Here is a 27924-nt window from a genome sequence, read left to right as displayed (position 1 = left end):
GGAAGCTCAATGGGACCTTATTTCGGAAAAATTGTGTATCGAAGTCAATGGAGAGAGAAGGATTATGTTTCGATCCCGTTTGAATTGTGCCACGAATTACACATATGATTTTTATCAATTTAAAAGATAATTTAGCAAGTCAAAAAAAATTAAATGTGTCGTAAGACTGCGAATTAACACTTTTTTGTGTGAAACCGCTCAATGAACTACATCTCCCGTCTCGCACCACACACCGAGACGTCCGTCAGGTTGGCACATTTCACTTCTTTCTTTCAGAATGAGGCAAAAAGTATTAAAAGAGGTGAAAATCACTACAAGTCTGGGCATGTTGAGAGCTGTACTTACACACAAGGGGATTTAGTCGGTTCCGTAAGAGCCAGCATGCGGGACCGGGATTCTGGGGTTTGCAGTCTTTCTAGTTGCGTATTTTTCATAGTCTTATATTTCAACAGTTTTACGACAAACTGTGACTTTTCTTACATGGAAATTATTTTGTAAGATTGACAAACATCATATAATATATGGCACAATTCAAACGGGATCGAAGGATACGTTTTCTCTCTCCATTGACTTCAATACATAATTTTTCCGAAATAAGGTCCCATGGACCGGAAGTAGATGGGCGTGACTTCACCTCTCTATAACGTCGTCACCATGGTAACCTCTGATCTCTGGGTTTACATACACAGGTGTTTGTAAACATTCAATCACTACTAACATTTAATATATTTATGTAAGTCCTTCAGCCTAATTTTAGCTGCAGGAACCATTCAAATATCAAACTATTCTGCCTTTTCAGCAGATGATGGGAAACTTTCAACTTTTTCAAAATATGTTATACTTTTTAAAATATTCAGCTTTTTAAAGTCTTTTTTTTAACATGGAAGTCATTGCAATGCATTTGAGCTGTAACAATTTGATTCAAACCATTTCACTTTTCTGCATTTCTCTGCTAAGTTCAGCAACACACTTACTTGGCTAAAGCAAAAAAAAGCAGCTACCATTCAGCTAATAACATATTCAGCTTTTTCTGCATTTTCAGCTCAATTCAGCCACAAATGTTCACAGTTTACAGCACTCGCACGCATTTTCTGCAGGAAATGCATTTTCTAGTTCATTCCTGTTCATCCATTTCATATTGTAAGCAAAATAGCATTACAGGGGGAACAAATCTGTTCATTTAAACTAATTTAACTGTAGTGACTTGCACGGTTCCCATATGGTTCATCTAATATTTATAACAGTTGTTGCTGATGATTTTTAGGCCACTGCAACACTGCATTGATAACACACCAACCTCAACAAGCACTTCAACGCTGCAGGATCAAGCACACAGCGTTTTATGACCATACGTTTTATTTGACTTCAGCACAAGCTTGAGTTTGGAGCTCTTCATCAGACTGAGGTAAACAATGACCAGCGCCACCACGTATGCTTTGTATCTAAGTGAACAGGGCAGAACCCATTTTTAAGATTTGTTCTCGTCTTGGCTTCAGGTAACACATTTATGGGTGCATTGACTAAGATACCCCTGTAACACATCCTACACCTGCGCTAGGTACAATCCCAATCACACACACACACACAGACACGCAGTGAGGCTGACACCCCCCCCCCCTCTTGTGTCCCCCACAGATCACCATAATGACACAGAAGGAAACCCCCTACTGGCTCTGCTCTTGCTGCTGGGCATCCCGGCTGGGATCTGCTGCTGCTGTCGGAAGAATATTTTTAAGAAGAAAGCCCCCCACGCTACAATGCTGCAGGTACTGCATCTGGAGAAAGTTTGACTCTTTTTTTAAATCTGTTCCTGCAATATGACATTTGACAAGACTGACTGTTATTTAATCTGCGAAAAATGTACAAATGATCAGTTATGGAAATAATTATTAGTCACAGCCCAAAACAATGGATTGCCTCATCTTTTGTCTCTCTCTCCAGAACTCCCCACATGTAATTCACCCCCCCCCCTGTGGTCCTGTTGGACCTGCTCCCCCATACAACACTCCAGGACAGCGAGGCGTGGTGAGACTCTAAAGAGCTGATGGCTGCTCTTTCTTCAAAAACATGTCTTCATATCATTGGCTGTGTATTGCACAGTTGCACAGCGTGATATGTGGCGTTGTGTTTGCGTGTTCATAGGTGTACTACCACGGGCCGGACCCCAGCATGGTACTGACACATCACCACACACTTCATCCATTTACATGATCATTATGAACTTCTCTGGTGTAGTGATTGTGCAATGCTCATTAAAGGCAAGTGTGCTTGTTTCTTGTGTATTAGGGTCCTGCAGTCCATCCTCCCCCCGGACCAGGGCAGTGGAATGGCCCCCCCCGCTCTCCTGTTAGTATCACACTACAAGCGTGCTTACCTAAGTTTCCATGAATGTGATTAGCCCAGCCAAGTGGTCTGACAACACTACACCCACACAGCTCTATGCACAGTCACTTTATTCAATGCTGATTCTTGTTTTAGCTAGTTCTCTGTTATTATAAACTCTCTAGATTCTCTGTGATCCTGCCCCCTCCCTCACTGCTTTCTAATCTAGCTCCTTTTCTTTGGTCTGCAGGGATTCAACCCGGGGTACCCAGGCCACCCCCCCCAGAACCCTTCCTATCCTCCTGCTGGTCCAGCTATATTTCCCCCTGCCCAGCCTCCACAATGGAACGGTTCACCACCAGGCCATCCCCCCCAGAACCCTTCCTATCCTCCTGCTGGTCCAACTATGTTTCACCCTGCCCAGCCTCCACAATGGAACGGTTCACCACCAGGCCCCCCCCCCCAGAACCCTTCCTATCCTCCTGCTGGTCCAGCTATGTTTCCCCTAGCCCAGCCTCCACAATGGAACGGTTCACCTCCAGGCCAGTACCCCCCTGCACCTGCAGCCCAAATGGTACCAGTTCTTGTTTGACATCATTCAAACACATTTACTAATGCTATAGCCGAATTACACAAATTGGAAAAGAGTTCACAATGTTGTCAAAAGTAAACAAATCTCCTGCAAATTGAAATGACAAATGTCGGTTCTCTCCACCTGTGTGCAGGGCTATGCTTCAGCTCCAGCCATGTACAGTGCTCCACCTGCAGCCGCCAGTGAGCATGCTCGGGAGGAGGCGAAGACCAGCAGCATGGCAGCCTCCCCCACTGACCCCCTGCTGACTGCCCCATCACAGGTACACACACACACACACGCACGCACGCACACACACACGCGCACACACACAAAGTGCTCCTTCCACTGCTAACCTCTAATTTAAGTTTCAGATAAGATTTGTTTTTGTTCCCCATCACTTATATAGAACCCTTCATGATGAGTTTTTACAGTTTTTTCTACAACTGGCAACAAGTATTTCAATACTACTGTGGATCCCATTTTGACACAAAATGCATTCAATTTTCAATTCAATTCAAATTCATTTAGTGCTGTCGTTCTCAAACTCCCCATGTGCATATGTGACGCTCATTACATGGGAAAACGTATTGTGCACTATAGAATAAAGTGAAGAGAAGGACTGAACCACTGGGCAGAATAGTTGCAAAAAATAAAAACATGTTTGACACCTGCAGAGCACGTGCTGCTGCTGTGATAACAGCATCACCCATGTTTTAGATTTATCTTCTGGAGGGACCTTCCAAAAAAGCTGTCTTCAGGGCAGGAAGAAGCTTCTTCAGTCTTTGTAACAAAGAGCAGCGTCTGGTGGCCTAGCGGTTGACACCTCTTCACCTCATTGCATGTCTATGTATAATCTCACATTTTCAATAAAAGACAAATATTATGACACATTTCATTTCCACCCTCCAGTCGGAAGCTGTGTCCTCTCCTATGGCTCCTGTGGCCCCCTCCTCCACCAACATCCTACGTTCTGCTGATGATGCCTTCCAGTTCAAGATTGAAGGAGACAAAAACTCCACAAGCTTCCTTTAGGGTGCTTCACCTGGAGAACTTTGTTCTTACAGGTGGAAACAATGGAGAGTAGATTATATTCTTTGTCTCCTTGATCCATATTTAATCCCATCTCCCTGAGGAACAAGTGTTTTTAGGCTAAATGAGCAATCATTTTTGGAATAAGACCTACTGACTCTTTTGCAGTCGGAGTCCATTGTTTGGGGATTTAATTTCCAGAGTTGATGAGACAAAGAAAGGAGTTTGTTTCTTGACGAGTAAGCATAGGGAATAGAAGTGTATTTTGATCATTTGATGAGTAAATCTAAACAGCTGGGTTCAAGTTGAAAATATGTCTTAGCACATGCTTGTGTTTTTATCTACATTTTATTTATTAATCCTTTTTTCTGTTGTTAATTTGGGAGGAATCCACCAATCAAGCAAAATACTTGAGAGGAAGTCGAAAGAGTCAGAATCAACAAAAGAAAAGCAAGCAGTCCACAGAGCCAACCATTGGCTGCCAACCATTGGCTGCCAACCCCTCAACAGTAACTCCTCCCAGACTGCCTGATATGAGAAATGCTTCACTGGCAAGGTGTGTTCAGACTAAAGACTAAGAAAAATATTCTTTTTTATTTTACTATGAATTTGGAATGTTTTCAGTCTGTGATTTTGGCAGTCTATGAGAGGATAAGACACTGACTGTAAAGGTGTTTTAATATATCAAACTTATGTAAGTGTCACATTCTGAACACACCTTGGGGTAACATTACTTCTTCAACAGTGAATCACCATCTCAGGTTGGCTTACGTTTCAGTGTCATTTAAGACTCTTTCTTGGTGGCAGATCATCTGCAACCCACATTAAGGTCCTTTGTATGTCAGGAGCATCCACTGTCTGGAGGCAGGTCGGGGTCTCTAGTCAAGCACTACCAGTTGGGTTATGCTTGGGCAGGTCTGATTTCAGAAGTTCACTCAGATACTGACTTAACTGGAAGTACCGTTTTTAAATTGATAAACCAAAATCTACCTCATATTTAGATTCTATGCCTCTTCATATGTCAACAGTTGTGTTTGTATTAGTCAATGCTATGATTGTGTAAAGAAAAATTGGTAATGGGTTTGGTGTAAGTACTCTGAACTAAAATGTTAGAATGTACCAGAAGAACCACCCTGACTGCCTTTTAGCGTGGCCTCATACCTCCTGACTATTACAGCAAAAAATCATATCACTCCATCCAGAGCACGTGTCCTAGACGTTATCATCAAACCAAGGTGGAGCTGCATTAAGTTAGACAGTGCAGCGTAATGTTTGTCAGCTGCTGAGTCTGCCATGAAGATTTAAGAATACACGCACATTGATTTTTACAGACCAAGTGCCACCACATCAATATGCTTTGCGCTCTGGTGCTTTGTTACTCTTTCATATAAGACCACTAAACAGTAGCTGGACGTTCCCGTCCCTCCTGATATCCAGATGGAGGCTGCAACATTCCTATATATCTAAAATGTTCACCAAAAATACACTGTGGGTGTTCATTCAACTGTAAATAGCATCAATAATGCCTTTCTTAACAGGATTGTAGTCTTTTGTTTTGTCTCTGAAGGTGAGTTAACGGGTATGACCTTAGATTCATGTTGTGTCCTGCATATGGTGGGGAGGCAGCTAGCTCTCTTTAGCCACTACTTCAACTGAACAGCCAACTAAGGTCTGTTTTTTTTTTTTTATCTTTGTGTTCTAAATCCTTTTTTTTGTTTCACGTATGGCAACCTCAAAATGAACTGTGGTTGAACATGTTTTAGTTTTTTTGTAAATGTATTCCATGATACTAACAAAGTGTACATGTATTTGATGCTTGGGTATTGTAGAGTTGGAGACACATCTACTGGCTTCATATGGTTGGTTCTTTGGTCTCTCCAGTTCCATCCCCCTATGGATACCATTGAACATTTGGATTCATACCTCTCATTTTATACCAACAAATAAAATATACACACTGTATATGGATGTGCAACTCTGTGTCAATGAAACTACGCATGCATATGAGATTCTGGAGTGTTTAATTTCAAAATCACAATTAAAATGATTGTACAGGAGAAAGTTAGACAGAGAGCTGGAAGATTATGACTTGATATGACACTGATAATAGACCCATTGGGAAATAACTGTATAATAGAGGATGGGTGAATTGAGAGAGACTGTCCTGCTCTGCTGCTCAATCCTATATTCGGAAGGCAGCATTTTCTGTTTGGATTCCACAAGCTGTCACCATCAGTGCTACAACTCTTCACTTTACACATTTCCGGGACTTCATTACATTACATGTCACTTGTTAGACACTTTTATCCAAAGCGACTTACATACATTCAGTACTGTAGACTATCCCCACAGGAGCAACTTAGGTGAAGTGTCCCAGGGACACAACGACATGCTGACTGCAGTGGGACTCGAACTTGCTACCCCCTGATTCGAAGTCCAGCACTCTATCCACTGAGCCACAGCCACCCCAGACTTCATCAGATAACAGCTTTGACATCATCCCATTACACAGTGATTTGCCTGCTGCAGGTAGCTGGTTCAGGTGCGGTAGGTAGTCTAGGTTCGAACGTGTGTTTAACTCTTTTTACACTCGACAGAACAAGTGGTTGTGCCACCTCAGTAGTAAGGACCATGCCACAGTGATCGTTAGACATTTGATGAGATGAAGAGTATTAGATATTGATGATGGATGGGAGGATAAGAATGGATGTTGGGAAAACATTTGAGTTTAAGCCGGGTGCATAGTTTTATTTTTCCTGGCATTGGCTTTAACTCTTTGAAAACTAAAAACAACACATCACTTTTTAGAATGGATCCTTACATTTCCACACCTAGTACATTCAGACAACACAAACGTACAACAGTAAAAAATGATCCACTACAGTTTGTACATGGAGCCAAATTCTACTTGGATACAACATTCATGTCCCATGTCATAGTGTTCCCAAACTAACAGCAGAACTTCCTGTCGTTTCAACCACTTGATGTAGAACCAGTTATTTCTGGTTCCCTATGAGGACTGTCATTCACTTTCAGGTTGTTCAATATTGTTAAACAGTGCAAAAGGGCCGAGTTGTTTGAGGCAAAATCGCTGGCAGTGGATAGGCTGCATAGATTGAGTGTACTGTGAACTGAATACTGAGTGGAAGTGAACAGAGTGCTCGCTCTGACTGGCTTCATTCAGGCAGCTCGTATAAACACATGCATGGGCAAAAAAACATTGATCACCTACAACTGGGGTAAGAAAGAAAGACAGCAACAGAATAATGTTTAGACAGAGCTGGGAGAGACTTTGTTACAAGTAAAAGTCCTGCATTCAAAAAGTAGAAAAGTGTTAGCATAAAAATATAGTTATAGTGCCAAAAGTAAAAGTAGTGATTGGGCAGATTGGTCCATTTCGGAATAATATATATATGTTTTACAATGATTGATCATGAAAGTGTTCTCAAAGCTGGTAAAGGTGCAGCTAGTTTGAATGACTTTGTATACTGCAGGGTAGCTTGTGAATTTACTCCGGGTGGAACTAAAGTCTGATTTAACACTTGGTTATATTTCACATCATTCATCCACATCTGGAAAGTAACTAAAGGTGTAAAATAAATGTAGTAAAAGTACATCATTTACCTCTGAATTGAACAGCACGTCCTCTCTGGACAGTTATTCTGCCCCATTCATGTTTTCAGGTTGTCAGTCCGTCTGTCCCACTCTGTCGCCGTGTCTCAGGACCGATCTGCACATTTAAAACAAACGTCCACTTGATGAACAGATGAGATAAAACGAATGATTACATTTCAGTGGTCCTGGTGTTACTTTACACAGAAATTTACCTAATGAAATATATATTTAAAATACATATGTATACACAGTATATGGTGCTATGCAATATTAAATACAGCACAAATCAATTTTATAAATGTTTGTATGCAAGTGTTTATTATTTATTACATTGAGATTTTTGATGAGGAAGAATCTTTTTCAGTTTGCTCAGACAATGTTAGAACACGGCTGCTGTTCGGATGTTGGAATGACCATTCTGAGAGAATTCTGGAGCTATCTTCAAACAGTCTGTTTTGCAAAGCACTAACTGAAGGTAATATACCCTCTGCTGCAGTTCTGCACATACTCCAGATCAACACAATGTTTTCTGATCGCATCTCCATGATAAAAGAACAGTGATTGAATGCTGCACACATACGTCTGAGTGTAAAGTTAATAGTCTTTGGCTTTTTTTCCACTGGAAGGCTTTTTTTTAAAAAGGTAATATTTTCCCCAAAGACATTTTTTATACAAGAGTTTAACAGTGATATTTGGAATCTGTTCATTTGAAGGCACAATATTACTGAGAACACATGACACACACACCACAATCACTGAGCTGCTGATCACTGAGCTCACTAAAAGGAAGGGTAATGCTGGTACATGAGCAACACTGAAGGCATGGATCTATCCTCTGTATATCAGCCTGCATCAGAAAAAGAGTAGAACCAACCAGAATGTTCTCTCATTATGAGAAATGCCAGAAAGGTCTTCACCTAAATGCAAGTAAAGTATATTACTATATATTTACGTTGATAACAGTGTTTGGAATATTTTTTAAAGCTTACTCATTAGCTTTCTTTCCAAGAGTGGGATAAAAACGTTGATATAATTTCCAGGCACATGTGAAGAGTATCCGTCTTCTCCTCTCACTCCTGAATTGGGATAAAACATGGTAACATTGAACATAAAGGCTGTGGCACACTGTTTGGAGAAACAGTAAAAAAAAAAAAAATAGACTAAGAAATGTCCACTCCCTGGAATGATGAAGTAATCAAATCGTGTCAGTAACAAATCATATAAAAAATGTCTGCCCTGAATGTCCAGAAGACACCAGCGCTCCATCGTCTGTACATGTGGCATTGGACTTCTGCCCGTCCCCTTTTCACTCCTCCGTCCTCCTCCACCTCTCCATTTCTCTCAGCCGTCTCTCCAGGGTCTTCACCTGCTCCTCCAGGTGAGCGGTCTTATCGACTGCCGTGGACCTCTGCAGAGAGCCGACCCCAAGAAGCACACACACACACACCAGCACAGCCAGCCGGACCACCATGGTGTGTGTGCCCACACTGTGGTCCCTCAGGATCAGCCCGAAACACACCAGAGCCACGCCCACTTTCAGCAGCCACATAGCCCGCCTCAGAGTGGAGGCAACCAATCGGAAGACGAAAGAGATCAGCAAGTAGCCAATGAGAGCCACGATCACCCACTGGGCAACAAAGCTCACTCCCTCTGGGCTCACTCTGCTGACGGGGAACTCAGCTGAGGATAAACAGGAGCACAAGGACAGCAAGTTAAGCGGTCAGTAATATGCTGCAACCACTTATATACTATCCTCCATGAAGAAAAGGAAAATCTATTTATCTAAACTACCAGGATCCACGTTCAGTTAAAAAATTCACTTAATGTTTAACCAAACCAAAAACATTCATTTTTAATACGCTAATATAAGATTGCGACCAACTATTATTTTTATTATCATCCAATTGGCCCATTATTTCCTTGATTAATAATTTGGTTTATGGAACAGAGGGACACTTTTAAATGTGACTGGTTGATTTATTACAACAAGAGACCAAAAAGAGCAAATCTTGACTTTTGAGATGTTGGAACCAGCAAACTTGTTTTTTCCAGCAACTAATAATTTCAGCTCTTCAATAACACTGAGGTATTAACAATATTAATATTAATTAATGTTTATGTTTTTCAGAGTTAATGTTATTTATACTATGAATCAAAAATGTAACACAGGTCAGTTTCTGATCCGACTTCTTTTAGAGATGAAGCTTTAAGACTGAGACTGATGTCATACGCAGTCCGAGTCATGCAGGATTGAGTTTTAGCCTAAATCAGTATTTCAGTAACCCCCCTTTAGCTTAGCGTTGGTGATGTCATGTGACCATGATGTAGATCCTTACTTCTAGCGATTGTATTTAGGCTATTTGAAAATTGGTGTAAATATGTGGCGATTATCCTGCCAAGTATCTTAACGTGTGTTAGCCCCTGATCTTATTAGATGTGATACTCAGAATCAGAAATCCTTTATACAGTGGGGCAAAAAAGTATTTAGTCAGCCACCAATTGTGCAAGTTCTCCCACTTAAAAAGATGAGGCCTGTAATTTTCATCCTAGGTATACCTCAACTATGAGAGACAAAAATCTGGAAAATCCATGTCTGATTTTTAAAGAATTTATTTGCAAATTATGGTGGAAAATAAGTATTTGGTCAATAACAAAAGTTCATCTCAATACTTTGCTATATATCCTTTGTTGGCAATGACAGGGGTCAAACGTTTTCTGTAAGTCTTCACAAGGTTTTCACACACTGTTGCTGGTATTTTGGCCCATTCCTCCATGCAGATCTCCTCTAGAGCAGTGATGTTTTGGGGCTGTCGCTGGGCAACACAGACTTTCAACTCCCTCCAAAGATTTTCTATGGGGTTGAGATCTAGAGACTGGCTAGGCCACTCCAGGACCTTGAAATGCTTCTTACGAAGCCACTCCTTCGTTGCCCGGGCGGTGTGTTTGGGATCATTGTCATGCTGAAAGACTCAGCCACGTTTCATCTTCAATGCCCTTACTGATGGAAGGAGGTTGTCACTCAAAATCTCACGATACATGGCCCCATTCATTCTTTTCTTTACACGCATCAGTCGTCCTCGTCCCTTTGCAGAAAAACAGCCCAAAAGCATGATGTTTTAATTCATTAAAAATCCTACAATGTGTTTTCCTGGATTCTTTCCCCCCATTCTGTCTCTCATAGTTGAGGTATACCTAGGATGAAAATTACAGGCCTCTCATCTTTTTAAGTGGGAGAACTTTCACAATTGGTGGCTTACTAAATACTTTTTTGCCCCACTGTATGTCCCACAGAGGGGAAATGTAAGATCCCATTGCCTTTGTCGGAGGGCTTCTGATGCTAACCTACAGGAAACTCTGATCACTGCACCACTTTCTACCTGCAATGGACAGTAGCTGATGTGAGGGGTGTCTACCTTGGATTCCAGCAGCCTGCAGGAAGTGTGACGCATACTGTAGGAGAACGTTCAGACCCCCGGACAAACTTCCTGCCACAACACACAGGACCTGAGAGAAAGCCTGGAACAGGGGGGGGGGTAGGTTAACACAGGAGACATGCCTAAGACCAGTGGTGGAAAAAGTGCTCAGATTTTTTTTTCTTCAGACCTTTACTTGAGTAAATATTAGGGATGCACCGAATATTCGGCCGCCAAAAATTATCGGCCGAAAATGGTTAAAAAGGCCCTTTCGGCTTACGCCGAATGTCAGAGAACAGGGTTACGTTGGTAAGGTAACGTGTTGTTGTGATGACGTAATCAAAACGCGGCGACAAGCACGGCGCGCGACCATGCTCGCGGCTGGCTGACAGCCAACATATCTGGCGCTTGGAGATATTTAAAAATATCAGAGAAAGGGGCGCGGATTGCGATTTATAAAACGTGTTCAGCTGACATTTCTCGAGGAGGTGTAACTGCAAAGACTTTCACCACTTCGGGATTACTCCACCACTTGAAATCAGAACACCCGGACAAATATGCAGAGTAAGATCAAATCAGAAGCACTGATAGCGAGAGACTGTTCAGCGCTGCCTCTCATGTGCTTGATGAGAAGAGGAACAGACTTATGGCTGATAAAGCAGAGAAGCTACTGTTCATTAAAAAGAACCTCCCACTTTTCCTTAATAAGTAGACAAGGCTGGCTTATCATAAGCTCATCTAGTTCTACATGTCTACTCTTTACCCACTTTCCTGAACAATTTTCATTGTGAGTTATAATTCACCATCTCAGGTTATCATTAGGGGGAAATGACAGCAGCACAGTGTTCAATATATTGTACTTTCGGTATCTAAATTATACAATGTTGTTTACATTGCTCATGAGGACAGACCACCTTATTTGCAGATTCTTGAAATTGTAATTTAATTTGTAATTGATTGTGGATTTTGTATCCAGTTTTCACTTTATGTATCTTTATACAATGTTTACTACTTTGCTTATGAGGACAGACAGCTTTATTTACAGATTCTTTAAATTCAATTGTAATTTCATTTGTAAATAGTTATATTCATGTGGATTTATCCAGTTTGCACATTTGTATGCATGCACTTATAGGTGCATTTTGTTGTTGTTGAAGGCCTGGCTGTTAGTCTTTATTTACACTATTTTGTTGTAGGCCTCCTGGCCTAGATTTTTATACAGTTTTAAAGCACCTTGGCTTTGTTCGGAATGCACTTTGTTGTAGTTATCCTACAGAGAAAAGAAAATGCACTTGACTTGGAATTAATGTACTTTATGCATTCAAAAGTGATGAATAAATGTTTTATGGACCCATAATAGTGATTATTATTTAAGTTAAGTTTTGCCATAATCATGTCTTTTTCCATAATCAGGCAGCTGAACAACATTGTTAAAAAATGTATACTATATTTCTATTAATCATTTTTCGGCTTTTCGGCATTCGGCCAAGAATTTCCCATTCGGTGCACCCCTAGTAAATATACTAACATCACCATGTAAAAACACTCAATTTCAAGTTAAAGTACTGCACTGCAGAAAAAAACTCTTAAAAACATTAAAACCATTTTAAAGCAAAGCTGCACATTCCAGATGCTGGACATTGGAAATATGTTTAACAGATAACTTCTTAGCAAGATTGATGCAAATTCATTTGCTTTTACATCATTTTTGGTTGGTTTCATCCATACCAAATCATCATATTTAAAAGTATTGTGTGTCAAAATCTGCATTTTAAAGTAACTAGTAAAACATTATGTAAAATAAATGTAGTGGAGTAGAAACTACAAAATTGGCTTTCAAAATGTTGTGGAGAAGAAGTATAAAGTAGTTTAAAATTAAAATACTCGGGTAAAGTACCTCAAAAGTGAGCTTAAGTGAGCTTAAGTCAGTTTTGCACTGCAACAATGGAACCCGGAAGCAACCTACACTTTGTGTGACCGTGTTACAGTTTATGTTAAACTGTCCACATATAATTAAACATTATTTCGCGATGTTGTAGCGGACATTGCCCTGTGTTCCCGGTCTAACACGTTAGTCAACGCAGCGCGCTAACATCACCTTGTGCACCGACAGCAGCGTCTGCTCCCCGGCCAGCCTTCCCAGGTAGCTCCTTCCCTCTCCGGCTAGCTCAGCTAGGGCCTCCCGCAGATCCTGGATCATCCCGGGGCTCTCTAACACCTTCTCCCCCGATACAGGGTTAGACAGCCACAAGGCGCTGAGCACACACAGCGCATGGACAGCTTTTTGATATGAATAAGCGAACATATTGAAAGCGGGTAAAATCAATTTAGAAGTAGCCTAAGGCACAGTCAGTCGACAGGCAAACAGCACCGGAGTCTTCACAGGATATGGAAAAACGAATAAAAAGAGATGAGTGCCCCCCACTGGGCTGAGGGGGCAACACGTTTCCATGACGGCTTGAGATGAGCTGCGGCTCGCCTCGGAAGTAGACGAGAATAGCCGATTGCACCCCCCCTGGCCCATGTCTCAAAAAGCTCATCTGAAGTCGGACAGCTCGGAGTCGGCTTGACTCGGTTTGCAAAGGCGGAAATTGCAATATGGTCTAGCTGCAGCTAGTACATCCATGGTGTGAACGCCGATCCGCAGTTTAATGCAGGAAAGCTTCCGCGATCACCGTCTCCTCTCTGTTCCTCCAAACCCCGCCCCCTCCCTGAAAATATCGACAGTAACCTGATAGAAACGTTATTATTCACTTATTCACTGATTGAGATATGAATGAAGCTAACTTAATCTCATACAATTATGGGATTTATGTAACAGTGCGACAGAGAATTTAAGTGTGCACCCACATGCAGCATTTTTGTTGTTATATGCTGTTGTAAATACTCCTGTTGTGTTCAGACTCAAGTCATGTTCGTGATGCCACATTCAGGACATTCAGTGTTAACAGAAGACCTAAGCTGCAGCTAGACTGCAGACGCATTAGTTTTTTGTTTTTGAGGATGGAACAATTTCACACATTGATGAGGAGGCTAGATCTACAATTGATTTATTATGGTTTATAATTTCATTTCAAGACGAAGAAGAAGATGGATGAACTGTTCAGTGTCAATCCTGTGGAGACGGAGATGGAGGTTATAAATCTCCAAAATCATGTTCAGCTTAAGTCTCAGCAAAACTCACAACATTTCTGGAGCCTTGTAGACCCAGAAAACTATAAGAACATCACCAAGCAGCCCTGGAAATGTCTGCTTTATTTGGCTCTACATACCTTTGTGAAGCAGCTTTTTCTGACATGAATGTCATGAAATCTAAATACAGAACAAGACTGACTAATGATGTAAATGACTCTATTAGAGTGAACCTAAGTGGGTACACTCCAGCATACACCTCCCTGGTGGACTCCATGCAGCGCCAGTCATCTCACTGACTGTGGAAAAGAGTGAATGCACTTATTTTACACATGGGCCATAAGATGCTTGTAAGGTGGTGATTAGGGTGATGTATTTACTATGTGGGCCATAATAAGAAGTGAAAACATTGTCTTTTTCTCTTGGACATTGAATCTTCAGTGATGTACTTACTATGTGGGCCATAATAATATGTGAGAAATTGTTGTTTTCTTGGACCTTGATGTGAAGTAAAGATTTTTGATAAGCTTTAGGTATTGCAATTTCACACATGTACAAAATTAGCTTAATTCAACTGATGAGGGCTATGTGAATAAATGGAAGCGATGTGATGCAAGTAGCTCTTGGCCACTTTCATTTTTTCAAAGTAGCTCTCAGATGAAGAAAGGTTGGAGACCCATCCCGTAGAGCAGGGGTGTCAAACTCAAGGCCCGGGGGCCAAATCCGGCTTGCGACTTCATTTTATGTGGCTCGAAAGAGCTTGCAAAGAATATAATACGTTTATTTATTAAATATCAATTTACAGAAGCAGGTTGCCCATAAACTACATGCCCCACAATGCATCTCATTTTGTTACATGCGCACTGAAGAGACTTATCTAGAACTTCTGCTTTCAAACGTAGTTAGTTATTACCCTATCCGATAGTAATCCAATTCAGAGGCAATAATGTAATATAATACATTATTTTATATATATATATTATATATTTATATAAGTATATTTATATAGTTACAACCAAGCGGCAAACTCCGGTGAAGAGCCGGGATGCCAATACGGACGTGGCACACACTGCAGTTAATATATTGGCCGATAGGCGATGACTGCAGAAAGGAGCAATTTCCATAGACCCCCATGTTAAAATGCCCAATTTTACAGCAGAAAAAAACATGTTTCTACCCTTGGCTCCATACATTTTATTATCGATATAGTTAGATTCCACCTTCATGATTATGGATCTGTGAGTGAATTGTTTTCTAACACGACCCTTTTATTTATCTTAGGGCTTAACGTTTTTGCATAAATTAGGGCGCGGTCACATTGAGTGACGGCTCTGTCAAGTAACTGCTGCTGCTAGCTTCTTGTCTCTCTGCTAGCTGCTCCGTGAAGCTAGTTACAGAGACTCTGCCTGGTCAGTTCATCAAGGAAACAAAACTTGAAGCCGGCCGTGGTTGTTTGTTCTTCATGCTTATATATCGGGCTATTGTGACTCGCTCTGCGGTTAAAACAGACGGTGCATGAATCTGGTTTTGCGGTAAGTGAAATTTGAGTGCTTTATTTATGTGTTAATTGAAGAAACACACTCCTCAATGTCAGTTTCGGTAATTTAATGACAAGGATGACGACACCCTGAAACAGAGTAATGCAGCAAGATAAGCTGACAAAGTATTACATCCATGCAATTTAATCAACACAAATATATATCACGAAACAGAGTATACTATTATAATAGTATAATATATATATAGTATAATATATAGTATAATATAATAGTGGAAACAGTCTTACATGAATGAGTGGACGAATGTCTCAACTCGAGGCGGAGTGAATGAACAATGTTTGAACTAAAATGGCCGCTCGGCACTACCGGGTCAGAGCACGGCATAACCGGGCAGCGACAGCAGTGACACTGCCCTCTAGTGGCCGGCGATAAACTCTTCATCCCCCCCAGACTGGAAAGCTATGGGCCGGAATAGGTTAACGGTCTAAATCCCGTATCCAGCTGCCAGACTCGGGCTCGTAACGTGCAGGCGGCCTCCTCACGTGGCCCGGCCGAGTCGGCTGGGGCAGCGTCGGCAGCGTCGGCAGCGTCGGCGGCGACTGCGGCACCGGGAGCGGTGCACCCAGGAAGGCACCCGTAGGAACAGTGAGGTCAGAGGACGCCTCATCAGCAGGCGTCGGTGGGGAAGCGCCAATAGCCGAGTCGCGGGGCCCGACAGCCGGCCGCTGAGCAATCCCCTGGGGCGTCGCCCAGCCCGGGTGGATAGGTGGGGGCTGATGACCCAGGGCAGCGGGCAGCGGGCGGCGGCGGCGGCGACGGCGCAGCCGACTGCTCACGGGGGCAGGGTGTGGCCGGCGTGTAGGCAAGGAGGAACTGCGCAGTGTCAGACGTCCCGAACCGTCAACCCTGACCCGATTTAGGGGCAATGGATGTCCACTTGCGGGAGACGACAGACAGTGGTGCGGTTAGCCAAAGTGACAATGGATGTCCACTTGCGGGAGACGACAGACAGTGGTGCGGTTAGCCAAAGTGACAGACCTAATGTTAGACCAATTTACAGGCAATGGACGTCCACTCTCGGGAGAGAGACCTCCAGCATGTGTCCCTGACATGGAGACTCTGTTTATTTCACTCATCCAGGACAGAGACCGGGGAAATCTCCTCTCTGTGGCCCCTCCAAGACCCCCAAAGGACGGACCACAGACCTCCAGCATGTGTCCCTGACATGGGCACCTCCATAACCTTGCACACCGTGAGTCCCCGGACTCCCGGACTTAAGCACTCCCCCACGGACTAAACCCAGATGTTCACACCCTACAGAACTTCATGCCCCTGGTTAACCTAAAGGGGGTGGATTTTGCGGTGCTTTACCGTCCGCACATCGGTATCCATATTCGGCCTTATTCACGGCACCACCACCCCTTCTGTGGAGGATATTCTCATGCTCCTGGTAACCCTTTAAATAGTCTGATACTGTCAGGGCTCATCACCGCACTTTACAAGCCATAAATAATGTTTAAATGGTCGGGGAAAGTGTTTTTAAACGTCTGGAAGAGAGTTGTTGCCTGTCATTTTGCAGGATATAATTTAACATGGAACCTCTCCTGGAAATGCACAGAGTATGTCCATTTCCAGGAGAGGTTACATGTTAAATTATATCCTGCGAAATGACAGGCTATAACCCAGGAACAAGTGTTTGAAAGGCGGGGAAAAGTTGTTTAAAATAGTCGGAAAAGTGTTTTTAAACGTCTGGAAGAGAGTTGTTGCCTGTCATTTTGCAGGATATAATTTAACATGGAACCTCTCCTGGAAATGCAGAGTATGTCCATTTCCAGGAGAGGTTACATGTTAAATTATATCCTGCAAAATGACAGGCTATAACCCAGGAACAAGTGTTTGAAAGGCGGGGAAAAGTTGTTTGAAATAGTCGGAAAAGTGTTTTTAAACGTCTGGAAGAGAGTTGTTGCCTGTCATTTTGCAGGATATAATTTAACATGGAACCTCTCCTGGAAATGCACAGAGTATGTCCATTTCCAGGAGAGGTTACATGTTAAATTATATCCTGCAAAATGACAGGCTATAACCCAGGAACAAGTGTTTGAAAGGCGGGGAAAAGTTGTTTAAAATAGTCGGAAAAGTGTTTTTAAACGTCTGGAAGAGAGTTGTTGCCTGTCATTTTGCAGGATATAATTTAACATGGAACCTCTCCTGGAAATGCAGAGTATGTCCATTTCCAGGAGAGGTTACATGTTAAATTATATCCTGCAAAATGATAGGCTATAACCCAGGAACAAGTGTTTGAAAGGCGGGGAAAAGTTGTTTAAAATAGTCGGAAAAGTGTTTTTAAACGTCTGGAAGAGAGTTGTTGCCTGTCATTTTGCAGGATATAATTTAACATGGAACCTCTCCTGGAAATGCACAGAGTATGTCCATTTCCAGGAGAGGTTACATGTTAAATTATATCCTGCAAAATGACAGGCTATAACCCAGGAACAAGTGTTCGAAAGGCGGGGAAAAGTTGTTTAAAATAGTCGGAAAAGTGTTTTTAAACGTCTGGAAGAGAGTTGTTGCCTGTCATTTTGCAGGATATAATTTAACATGGAACCTCTCCTGGAAATGCACAGAGTATGTCCATTTCCAGGAGAGGTTACATGTTAAATTATATCCTGCAAAATAACAGGCTATAACCCAGGAACAAGTGTTTGAAAGGCGGGGAAAAGTTGTTTAAAATAGTCTGATACCTCCAGGGCGCATCACCGCATTTTACAAGCCAGGGAAGGTTTCTGAATCCTGGGTAAACATTGTTTAAATAGTCTGACACCTGGCACTGTATTTGCCCCTGGGAAACTTCAAGGTTATATTCATGTTTTATTATTTATTTAATAATCACATGATTTTTACAAAAACAGTATACACAGTATACATATATACAATAATAATAATAATAATAATAATAATATAACAATATACATAATAAAAACATGAAAAGTGGTGAAAATGAGAAAATGTATCCGAAAATAGTGCCTCCTAATGCGGGCATGTGGACAGTAGCCACAGACTCACAGGCACACACACATGCAGAGATCCAGGGGGCGGAGCACATGGCTTTTTTTACCCAGAAATAAGTCTATGAGAGGCGGGGAGACTCAGAGGACAGGCTGCGTCACCTCACTTTGTAACCCAGGAAAAGAGCAGGAATTCTGGCTGCGTGAGTGTTAAAAGTGCATTCATCTGTGTTAATCCGACAGCCGCAGAGGTGCTGACGCAAAGCAGGCGGAACAAATTGATTATTTGAACCAGGAATAAATGTTTGCAAGGCGGGGAAAGTGTTCCTGCAGCCCCTCCATAACGGTAATAATGATTAGAAATGATTTCCAGGGCAGAAAGCGTTTTTTAAATGTGGAAAAAAATATGTTAAACTGTTTAAAAAGCACAAAGTGATTTGAGTGCAGTTCTCATGTGTCCCCACAGGAAGGCGCGTCGTCCCAGGGAGCACAGTGCATGGTGACAAGGTACGATTTATACCCTAAAATAGCATGCTAAGCGTGGGTGGATTAGTTTCAAAGCATGCACACTCTGCTCGTGTCAGACTTCCATCAAATAGACCGGGGAAAACACCTCTCATTAGCCCCTCACAGACCACCAAAGGACGGACTAAGCAGCTCCAGCACGGCTCCCTCACATGGAGCTCAGGTTATTTCATACCTCCAGGAGAGGGACCGGGAAAACCACCTCTCTGTAGCCCCTGACAGAGCCCCAAAGGACGGACTAAGGACCTCCGGCAACAGTGGCACTTCCATAACCTCGTGCACCGTGAGACCCCGGGCCCCCGGACTTAAGCACTCCCCCACGGACAAAACCCAGATGTTCACACCCTGCAGAATCTCATGCCCCTGGTCACCTTTAAGGGGGGTGGATTTTGCGGTGCTTTACCGTCCGAACACAAGCATCAATATTCGTCCTCCTTCACAGCAGCAGCAGCAGCAGCAGCAGCAGCACCTGCCCTGCTGGAGGTTCACACTTTAACTTATTTGTATTCGTTTTTTTTTGTTCCCCTCCTCTGCCTTACACATCCTCCCACGCTCGAGCACTCCTCACTCGGACTAAACCCCTCCATGCACACCGCCAGAACCAGAACCTCACGCCCCTGGTGACCTTAAAGGTGTTTGTCTTTGTTTGTTTTTGTATTCCACATAGACAGGCAGGTGTTCAGCACCACGGACAGAGCCTGCCCGCTGCTGCTGCTGCTGCTGCTGATGGAAGGTGGAACACTTTGAGTCTTTTTATTTTCTCTTTTCTCCCTGCTCCTGCACACACCTTTTGTTACCCTCCTCTGCCTTACACATCCTCCCATGCTCGAGCACTCCTCACTCGGACTAAACCCAGATGTTCACACCCTACAGCACTTCATGCCCCTGGTTACCCTAAAGGGGTGGATTTTGCGGTGCTTTACCGTCCGCACATCGGCATACATATTCGGCCTTATTCATGACACTACCACCCCTTCTTTGGAGGATATTCTCATGCTCCTGGTAACCCTTTAAATAGTCTGATACTGTCAGGGCTCATCACCGCACTTTACAAGCCAGAAATAATGTTTAAATGGTCGGGAAAAGTTTTTTTAAACATCTGGAAGAGAGTTGTAGCCTGTCATTTTGCAGGATATAATTTAACATGGAACCTCTCCTGGAAATGCACAGAGTATGTCCATTTCCAGGAGAGGTTACATGTTAAATTATATCCTGCAAAATGACAGGCACTGTATTTGCCCCTGGGAACCTTCAAGGTTAGACTAATGTTTTTTTTTATTTTTTATTTAATTATCACACCACTTTTACAAAAACAGTATACAAAATAAACATAATAACAACATGATTACAACATGATTAACAGGGGCCTGGGGGCCATATTAGCCGTCTAACTTGTACAGTGCACCGGGGAAAAAAGGTTGAGTCCACGGCCCCTTTCCCCTCATCAGGAGTACCAATCGGTCCTGAAGAAGAGGTATCGCTGCTCTCCGCCCCTGAATCCTCTTCGGAGGTAGCTGACGGTGGTAGACCTCCTTCTGATGATGATGCTGCTGCAGCTGCTGCCGCCGCCCTGAACATGGAGCGGATCTTCAATGCCTCCTTTATTCCAGGCGTATTCGCGTAGAACTGGTCTGCAGTGCTTACGTCGTGGCACATAAACCTAGCCAGAATCGACCTGCTTTCTGGATCTTGGTGATGCTTGATATTGTCAGCCAGGGCAGTGCGCAAGATGGTGAAGGTGACGGCTGTTTCTAGCCCAGCATCAGCCCAAGCCCTCTTCAAGTGAGCGTTCAGGTTCTTGGAAGCCTGCTTCCCCGATGTGAAAAGGAAGAATTCACTCTGAGGACCCGACAAGCCCTCTTTTATCCCCATCCACCGCATGACCCAGCTAAACTCCTTTATTGTAAGCACCAGCTGTGCTTCACCAAATGTCTTGGCAGTCTTGTGATCCTGCACGTCGATGATGTAGCCCTCAGCAGTGCCCCTTCTGTCCGCCTCAAAGACCTCCGTGTTGGTCATGTTTGCGTACACACCCGGAGGGTGGCCATACAGGAGGCTCTAATGGAGGGTTAGATAGCCATATAGCAGGTACTGGGTGATTGAGGTCGGATTGCTAGCCATCAGGTCAAGGAGATCAGGGATGCGCTTCTCAGCGGCCGCCATGGCGGCGAGAAGCTCCGCCTGGCTCGGCAGACGATCCAGCTTGTCCCTCTTCACCTTAAACTGGTGGAGAGTGACAGACTTTTTCAAATCGTTAATGTTGGCTTTCACCTCTCTGATGATGTTGGTCATATCAGACTGGGTGAGCCTGCACCCCCGGAGCTTTGATGCAGACAAGTACCTCAGGAAATGGTTCACAGTCTTCAGGAACAACAGCGATGTTGTGACTGTCCGGCCCGACTCTGAAATATACTTGCTCCAGCCACGGACCCTCTTTGTGTCTTTTAGAAACAGCCAGTCTGACAGCCGGTCAACACCATGGGCCATGAATACTATGAAGTTCTTTATCCGGCTGACATTGGACATACAATTCTCTTTCCGTTTTACTGTCGGTGCAAGACCCTCACAATGACCTCTGTATGTCTGAATGTACGTCTCCATGCTTTTAGGCAACGTGATTTCACGCATGGTATTCCGCAGTCCCTTCCCAGTGCACCATTGATTTTGGGAAGAGGGCCAGTCCTTAGCCAGATTAGCTTTCAGCTTATTGGAGACAGACGCACGGGTCTTCTGGCATACAGGGGTCTCACTACAGGAGGCTTCTACGGACCGCATGACAGTCTTCATCGGGGTCTTGCTTCCGGAGGCTTCTGGGGACCGCATCACAGACTTGAGAGGGATCTCACTCGCAGAGGCTTCTATGGACCGCATGACAGTCTTCACCGGGGTCTCACTACCGGAGGCTTCTGGGGACCACATGACAGTCTTCACCGGGGTCTTGCTTCCGGAGGCTTCTGGGGACCGCATCACAGACTTGAGAGGGGTCTCACTACCGGAGGCTTTGTCGGACCGCATGACAGTCTTCACCGGGGTCTTGCTTCCGGAGGCTTCTGGGGACCGCATCACAGACTTGAGAGGGGTCTCACTACCGGAGGCTTTGTCGGACCGCATGACAGTCTTCACCGGGGTCTTGCTTCCGGAGGCTTCTGGGGACCACATGACAGTCTTCACCGGGGTCTTGCTTCCGGAGGCTTCTGGGGACCGCATGACAGTCTTCACCGGGGTCTCACTACCGGAGGCTTTGTCGGACCGCATGACAGTCTTCACCGGGGTCTTGCTTCCGGAGGCTTCTGGGGACCGCATCACAGACTTGAGGGGGGTCTCACTCGCAGAGGCTTCTATGGACCGCATGACAGTCTTCACCGGGGTCTTGAGAGGGGTATTGCTGCCGGAGGCTACTGAGTTCATGTCGGGGGTACTTGGGATTGCTACGCCCTTAAATCGTATACATTCTTCGTCTTCCTCAAGCAGAGCAGCAGTGGCATTCTGCTTCCTAGGTTTTAGACCCTGTTTTAGCCTGGAGCGCAGGGTCTTCACCTCATCAATGAGGGCATCCTTCTGAGCCCTCAATGCCACATTGTCCAGCCTCACCTGCATGCAGTCCTCTTCGTCACACTCGGTATGTGGGGAGAAGGGTGGAGGGTGCACCGGGTATTCCTCCTCATTGTCTATATCCAATAATGTAGCCATTCCAATGATGGGATTAGTCTCTCGGAGGTCATGGAGCAACTGCATGGCCACACTATGCTTCAGCCTTGCCATGACCTGATGTGCCTCATCTCGGGAGAACTCAGGGTGGTCACGAGTTACATGACGGTGTAGTTTCCTCCCAGCATACGAACACCCTGTGATGGGACAGGGTTTGGTCCGAACATTTATTCTACCACTGGCCATTTTAAGAATGATGCCTCTTTCATCCAGGTTCCGCACTGCATGTTTGTGCTTAAGGTGCTTATTCAAAGCCAGATAGCAGAGACTGCACACCGGGCATTCGGTCAACATCCTTCCAAAAACACACACAATGAATTCTATTTAAATGGTTTTCTGTTTCTCCGTTTATATGCGTTAGCCAACTGCTGATTGCAACCATGGGTCCGATGCTTCAATGCAGGGAACACGGACCAAGGGGAGGACTTGAGTTACCACCTGGTTAAAATGGTCCCACCTCCGCACCAACGCGGCTGGCGATGGGTCCGATACATTGATTGTTTTTTGTTTCATGGTTCTGCCACAAGCTCACAAGACAGTTTTGGGTACAAAACATGGGGGTAACAGTACCTCCGGGCGCTCCGTCCCGCTCCGGCTTTCGCCGCAGCGGGGGGAGGAGGCATTGAACCCCTCGCACCTGCCCCCGGAGGAGGCAGGGGAGTCAGGTACCCGGAGGCGCACGGTGGACGGCCAGGGCGAGACCGCCACACCGCACTGGAGTCAGAGTTCCGAGTTTTTCGAGCCAGGTCCCGGTGAAACGCAGTACGGAGCACCCGGCAGGAACCTCCAGCAGACCCCCCCGCGCGGTTCCCTCGTCCCTCGGAAGAGGCGGAGAGGTGGGTGTTTTTCATCTGCTGGCGGACTGCCGGGGAGAACGTGCTGCTCGGGAGCCAGGCTCAGAGTTAGTGGCAGTGAGAGCCCGTGCACCTGCCTTTTACAGCAGGCACGCTCTGGTATCGGGGTGGGGAGAGAAGGTAGATGCAGAGGCTGCAGAAACAGCCAGAGCCTTTCCCCTCTAACACACCCCTCATTTGGTGCATTGAACCCCTCGCACCTGCCCCCGGAGGAGTCAGGTACCCGGAGGCGCACGGTGGACGGCCAGGGCGAGACCGCCACACCGCACTGGAGTCAGAGTTCCGAGTTTTTCGAGCCAGGTCCCGGTGAAACGCAGTACGGAGCACCCGGCAGGAACCTCCAGCAGACCCCCCCGCGCGGTTCCCTCGTCCCTCGGAAGAGGCGGAGAGGTGGGTGTTTTTCATCTGCTGGCGGACTGCCGGGGAGAACGTGCTGCTCGGGAGCCAGGCTCAGAGTTAGTGGCAGTGAGAGCCCGTGCACCTGCCTTTTACAGCAGGCACGCTCTGGTATCGGGGTGGGGAGAGAAGGTAGATGCAGAGGCTGCAGAAACAGCCAGAGCCTTTCCCCTCTAACACACCCCTCATTTGGTGCATTGAACCCCTCGCACCTGCCCCCGGAGGAGTCAGGTACCCGGAGGCGCACGGTGGACGGCCAAGGCGAGACCGCCACACCGCACTGGAGTCAGAGTTCCGAGTTTTTCGAGCCAGGTCCCGGTGAAACGCAGTACGGAGCACCCGGCAGGAACCTCCAGCAGACCCCCCCGCGCGGTTCCCTCGTCCCTCGGAAGAGGCGGAGAGGTGGGTGTTTTTCATCTGCTGGCGGACTGCCGGGGAGAACGTGCTGCTCGGGAGCCAGGCTCAGAGTTAGTGGCAGTGAGAGCCCGTGCACCTGCCTTTTACAGCAGGCACGCTCTGGTATCGGGGTGGGGAGAGAAGGTAGATGCAGAGGCTGCAGAAACAGCCAGAGCCTTTCCCCTCTAACACACCCCTCATTTGGTGCATTGAACCCCTCGCACCTGCCCCTGGAGGAGTCAGGTACCCGGAGGCGCACGGTGGACGGCCAGGGCGAGACCGCCACACCGCACTGGAGTCAGAGTTCAGAGTTTTTCAAGCCAGGTCCCGGTGAAACGCAGTACGGAGCACCCGGCAGGAACCTCCAGCAGACCCCCCCGCGCGGTTCCCTCGTCCCTCGGAAGAGGCGGAGAGGTGGGTGTTTTTCATCTGCTGGCGGACTGCCGGGGAGAACGTGCTGCTCGGGAGCCAGGCTCAGAGTTAGTGGCAGTGAGAGCCCGTGCACCTGCCTTTTACAGCAGGCACGCGCTGGTATCGGGGTGGGGAGAGAAGGTAGATGCAGAGGCTGCAGAAACAGCCAGAGCCTTTCCCCTCTAACACACCCCTCATTTGGTTCATGAGCACTGGGCAGAGTCCCCTGTCAACTCTCCTTATATTCCTCCGGAGACCAGTTGGGACATGGCAGCATCCCACTTCGCCTGGTAGACCATATCGTTAAATGAGCTCAGTAATGTACTGCAGAACATCACATGGGTAAAATGAGCTATATAATGCACTGCAAAATCACATTTGGTTTATTTCCAAAAATCCTGGAAAAAACACATATCCATCATGTCCTGTAAAATATCATTCTTTGTTTATTTCCATCCTTCAGGCAAATACACATATCTTTGTCCGCTCCAGGATTACCCGTAGTTTGGATGAACCGACCGCCAAGCACTGGAAGCTGGACCCGGGGAGGAGGCCCTCCGATGGCGGGTCAAATTTGATGATACCGCAGCTGGCTGGACACTAGCCGTAGAAGAACACCTGGGCGGGACCAGGCATGTCCCTCTTTGCAGACAAGCATATATGCGCTCCCAGGAGCAGAGTCAAACCCGCAGTTTGGATGAACCGACCGCCAAGCACCGGAAGCTGGACCCGGGGAGGAGGCCCTCCGATGGCGGGTCAAATTGGATGATACCGCAGCTGGCTGGACACTAGCCGTAGAAGAACACCTGGGCGGGACCAGGCATGTCCCTCTTTGCAGACAAGCATATGCGCTCCCAGGAGCAGAGTCAAACCCGCAGTTTGGATGAACCGACCGCCAAGCACCGGAAGCTGGACCCGCGGAGGAGGCCCTCCGATGGCGGGTCAAATTTGATGATACCGCAGCTGGCTGGACACTAGCCGTAGAAGAACACCTGGGCGGGACCAGGCATGTCCCTCTTTGCAGACAAGCATATGCGCTCCCAGGAGCAGAGTCAAACCCGCAGTTTGGATGAACCGACCGCCAAGCACCGGAAGCTGGACCCGGGGAGGAGGCCCTCCGATGGCGGGTCAAATTTGATGATACCGCAGCTGGCTGGACACTAGCCGTAGAAGAACACCTGGGCGGGACCAGGCATGTCCCTCTTTGCAGGCAAGCATATGCGCTCCCAGGAGCAGAGTCAAACCCGCAGTTTGGAGGAACCGACCGCCAGAGCACCGGCACGAAGCCGGGCCGGCGGAGGCCTTCCGATGGCGGGTCACGTTTGCCATTCGATCAATGTCTTTGCCGACAAGCATATATGTGGTTGTTACGCAGGATCAAACAGGTAGTTTGATGAAGTAGGGTCCTGTGCCCAGAGCAAGGCCAATTGCTGAATGCCGCAGCCGACTAAGGCCGCTATGCCACAGTGGAGGATGAGAGAAACAGGTGTTTGTCTTGCATTCCGCGGCGAAGTGGGGAGGTGGAACTTCCACCCCGCTACGGAACCTGTGGTGGGACCCCTGAGTCAGACGGTTCGTCTTGGAAACGCTTCATATCGGTCGGCCTGGGAGGTAAGAGACACGCAGGGTAACGGACACGCAGGGTTACCCCCACGCAGCCCACGCAACACGGAGGAGGCAGGGGAGTCTGATACCCGGAGGCGCATGGCCGCAACACCGCACTGGAGTCAGGGTTTCAAGTTTTTCGAGCCAGGTCCCAGTGAACGCAAGACTCCAGCAGGAGCCTCCAGCAGACCCCCCCGACGTTTCCCTCGTCCCTCCCGGCCATCAGAGTCGAACCCGCAGTTCGGAGGAACCGACCGCCAGAGCACCGGCACGAGGCCGGGCCGGCGGAGGCCCTCCGATGGCGGGTCGCGTTTGCCATTCAATCAGTGAGAAATCAGAAGAGGAAGGGAAAAAAAAGACTAACTTGTCTTTTTGGAGTTCCATAAAAAATGGGTGAAAATGAAAAAATGTATACGAGAATAGTGCCCCATAAGGCGGGTAAAGTCCCCTGTCAACTCCCCTCACCTTCCTCCACACTCTGAAAAAGTCAGAGTTATTTTTTGGAGAACCATCAAAAAGGGCTAAAAGTGTTGAAATGTATCCGAGAATAGTGCCCCATAAGGCGGGTAAAGTCCCCTGTCAACTCCCCTCACCTTCCTCCACACTCTGAAAAAGTCAGAGTTATTTTTTGGAGAACCATCAAAAAGGGCTAAAAGTGTTGAAATGTATCCGAGAATAGTGCCCCATAAGGCGGATAAAGTCCCCTGTCAACTCCCCTCACCTTCCTCCACACTCTGAAAAAGTCAGAGTTATTTTTTGGAGAACCATCAAAAAGGGCTAAAAGTGTTGAAATGTATCCGAGAATAGTGCCCCATAAGGCGGATTGAGTCCCCTGTCAACTCCCCTCACCTTCCTCCACACTCTGAAAAAGTCAGAGTTATTTTTTGGAGAACCATCAAAAAGGGCTAAAAGTGTTGAAATGTATCCGAGAATAGTGCCCCATAAGGCGGATTGAGTCCCCTGTCAACTCCCCTCACCTTCCTCCACACTCTGAAAAAGTCAGAGTTATTTTTTGGAGAACCATCAAAAAGGGCTAAAAGTGTTGAAATGTATCCGAGAATAGTGCCCCATAAGGCAGATAAAGTCCCCTGTCAACTCCCCTCACCTTCCTCCACACTCTGAAAAAGTCAGAGTTATTTTTTGGAGAACCATCAAAAAGGGCTAAAAGTGTTGAAATGTATCCGAGAATAGTGCCCCATAAGGCGGATTGAGTCCCCTGTCAACTCCCCTCACCTTCCTCCACACTCTGAAAAAGTCAGAGTTATTTTTTGGAGAACCATCAAAAAGGGCTAAAAGTGTTGAAATGTATCCGAGAATAGTGCCCCATAAGGCGGATAAAGTCCCCTGTCAACTCCCCTCACCTTCCTCCACACTCTGAAAAAGTCAGAGTTATTTTTTGGAGAACCATCAAAAAGGGCTAAAAGTGTTGAAATGTATCCG

At 45.8% G+C, this 27924-nt stretch overlaps 2 protein-coding genes across 11 annotated transcripts in view; one reads left to right on the top strand and one right to left on the bottom strand.

Moving 5' to 3' along the window:
- The window catches only part of LOC307033715 (uncharacterized protein), a 129660-nt gene that overhangs the window by 42371 nt on the left and 59365 nt on the right, over positions 1–27924 (top strand). For 4 of the 7 annotated variants that reach the window (XM_079672255.1, XM_079672256.1, XM_079672257.1 and 1 more), the window contains exons 8-14: positions 1636–1766; positions 1942–2025; positions 2143–2172; positions 2287–2346; positions 2573–2896; positions 3048–3176; positions 19056–19096. In XM_079672255.1, the coding sequence (XP_079528381.1) occupies positions 1636–1766; positions 1942–2025; positions 2143–2172; positions 2287–2346; positions 2573–2896; positions 3048–3176; positions 19056–19096 (799 nt within the window). Of the gene's footprint in view, positions 1–1635; positions 1767–1941; positions 2026–2142; positions 2173–2286; positions 2347–2572; positions 2897–3047; positions 3177–3805; positions 5888–19055; positions 19097–25342; positions 25476–27924 lie in introns of those variants that run through there. The other 3 variants (XM_079672259.1, XM_079672260.1, XM_079672261.1) reach the window with 3 other exon arrangements.
- On the bottom strand, positions 5930–13611 carry tmem109 (transmembrane protein 109). 4 transcript variants are annotated; one of them, XR_013806637.1, is made up of 5 exons: positions 13052–13515; positions 10954–11056; positions 8530–9220; positions 7550–7655; positions 5930–7159 (listed from the first exon to the last, which is right to left on the bottom strand). XR_013806637.1 is itself a non-coding variant. In XM_079672354.1 (3 exons), the coding sequence occupies exons 1-3, from the start codon at positions 13256–13258 to the stop codon at positions 8847–8849; spliced, it is 684 nt and encodes a 227-aa protein (XP_079528480.1). In that variant the 5' UTR covers positions 13259–13610; the 3' UTR covers positions 7842–8846. The 4 variants fall into 4 exon arrangements, 1 of the variants encoding a protein (XP_079528480.1); XR_013806635.1 differs by lacking the exon at positions 5930–7159 and having other exon boundaries at positions 8530–8616; positions 8776–9220; positions 13052–13611; XR_013806636.1 differs by having other exon boundaries at positions 5930–7655.

Source organism: Notothenia rossii (genome assembly GCF_949606895.1).
Source record: "Notothenia rossii genome assembly, chromosome: 1".
NCBI lineage: Eukaryota > Metazoa > Chordata > Actinopteri > Perciformes > Nototheniidae > Notothenia > Notothenia rossii.
Note: the sequence above shows the minus strand (reverse complement) of the source record. Positions and strands in the feature narration are given on the sequence as shown.

What these genes read in the sequence shown, in the direction of transcription:
- tmem109 (XM_079672354.1), bottom strand. Translation starts at nt 13,258, where the DNA reads ATGTTCGCTTATTCATATCAAAAAGCTGTCCATGCGCTGTGTGTGCTC. An exon ending in CGCTGCTGTCGGTGCACAAG is followed by an intron (nt 11,057 to 13,051) that starts GTGATGTTAGCG and finishes CCCCTGTTCCAG; the next exon opens with GCTTTCTCTCAGGTCCTGTG. An exon ending in GCAGGCTGCTGGAATCCAAG is followed by an intron (nt 9,221 to 10,953) that starts GTAGACACCCCT and finishes GTTTATCCTCAG; the next exon opens with CTGAGTTCCCCGTCAGCAGA.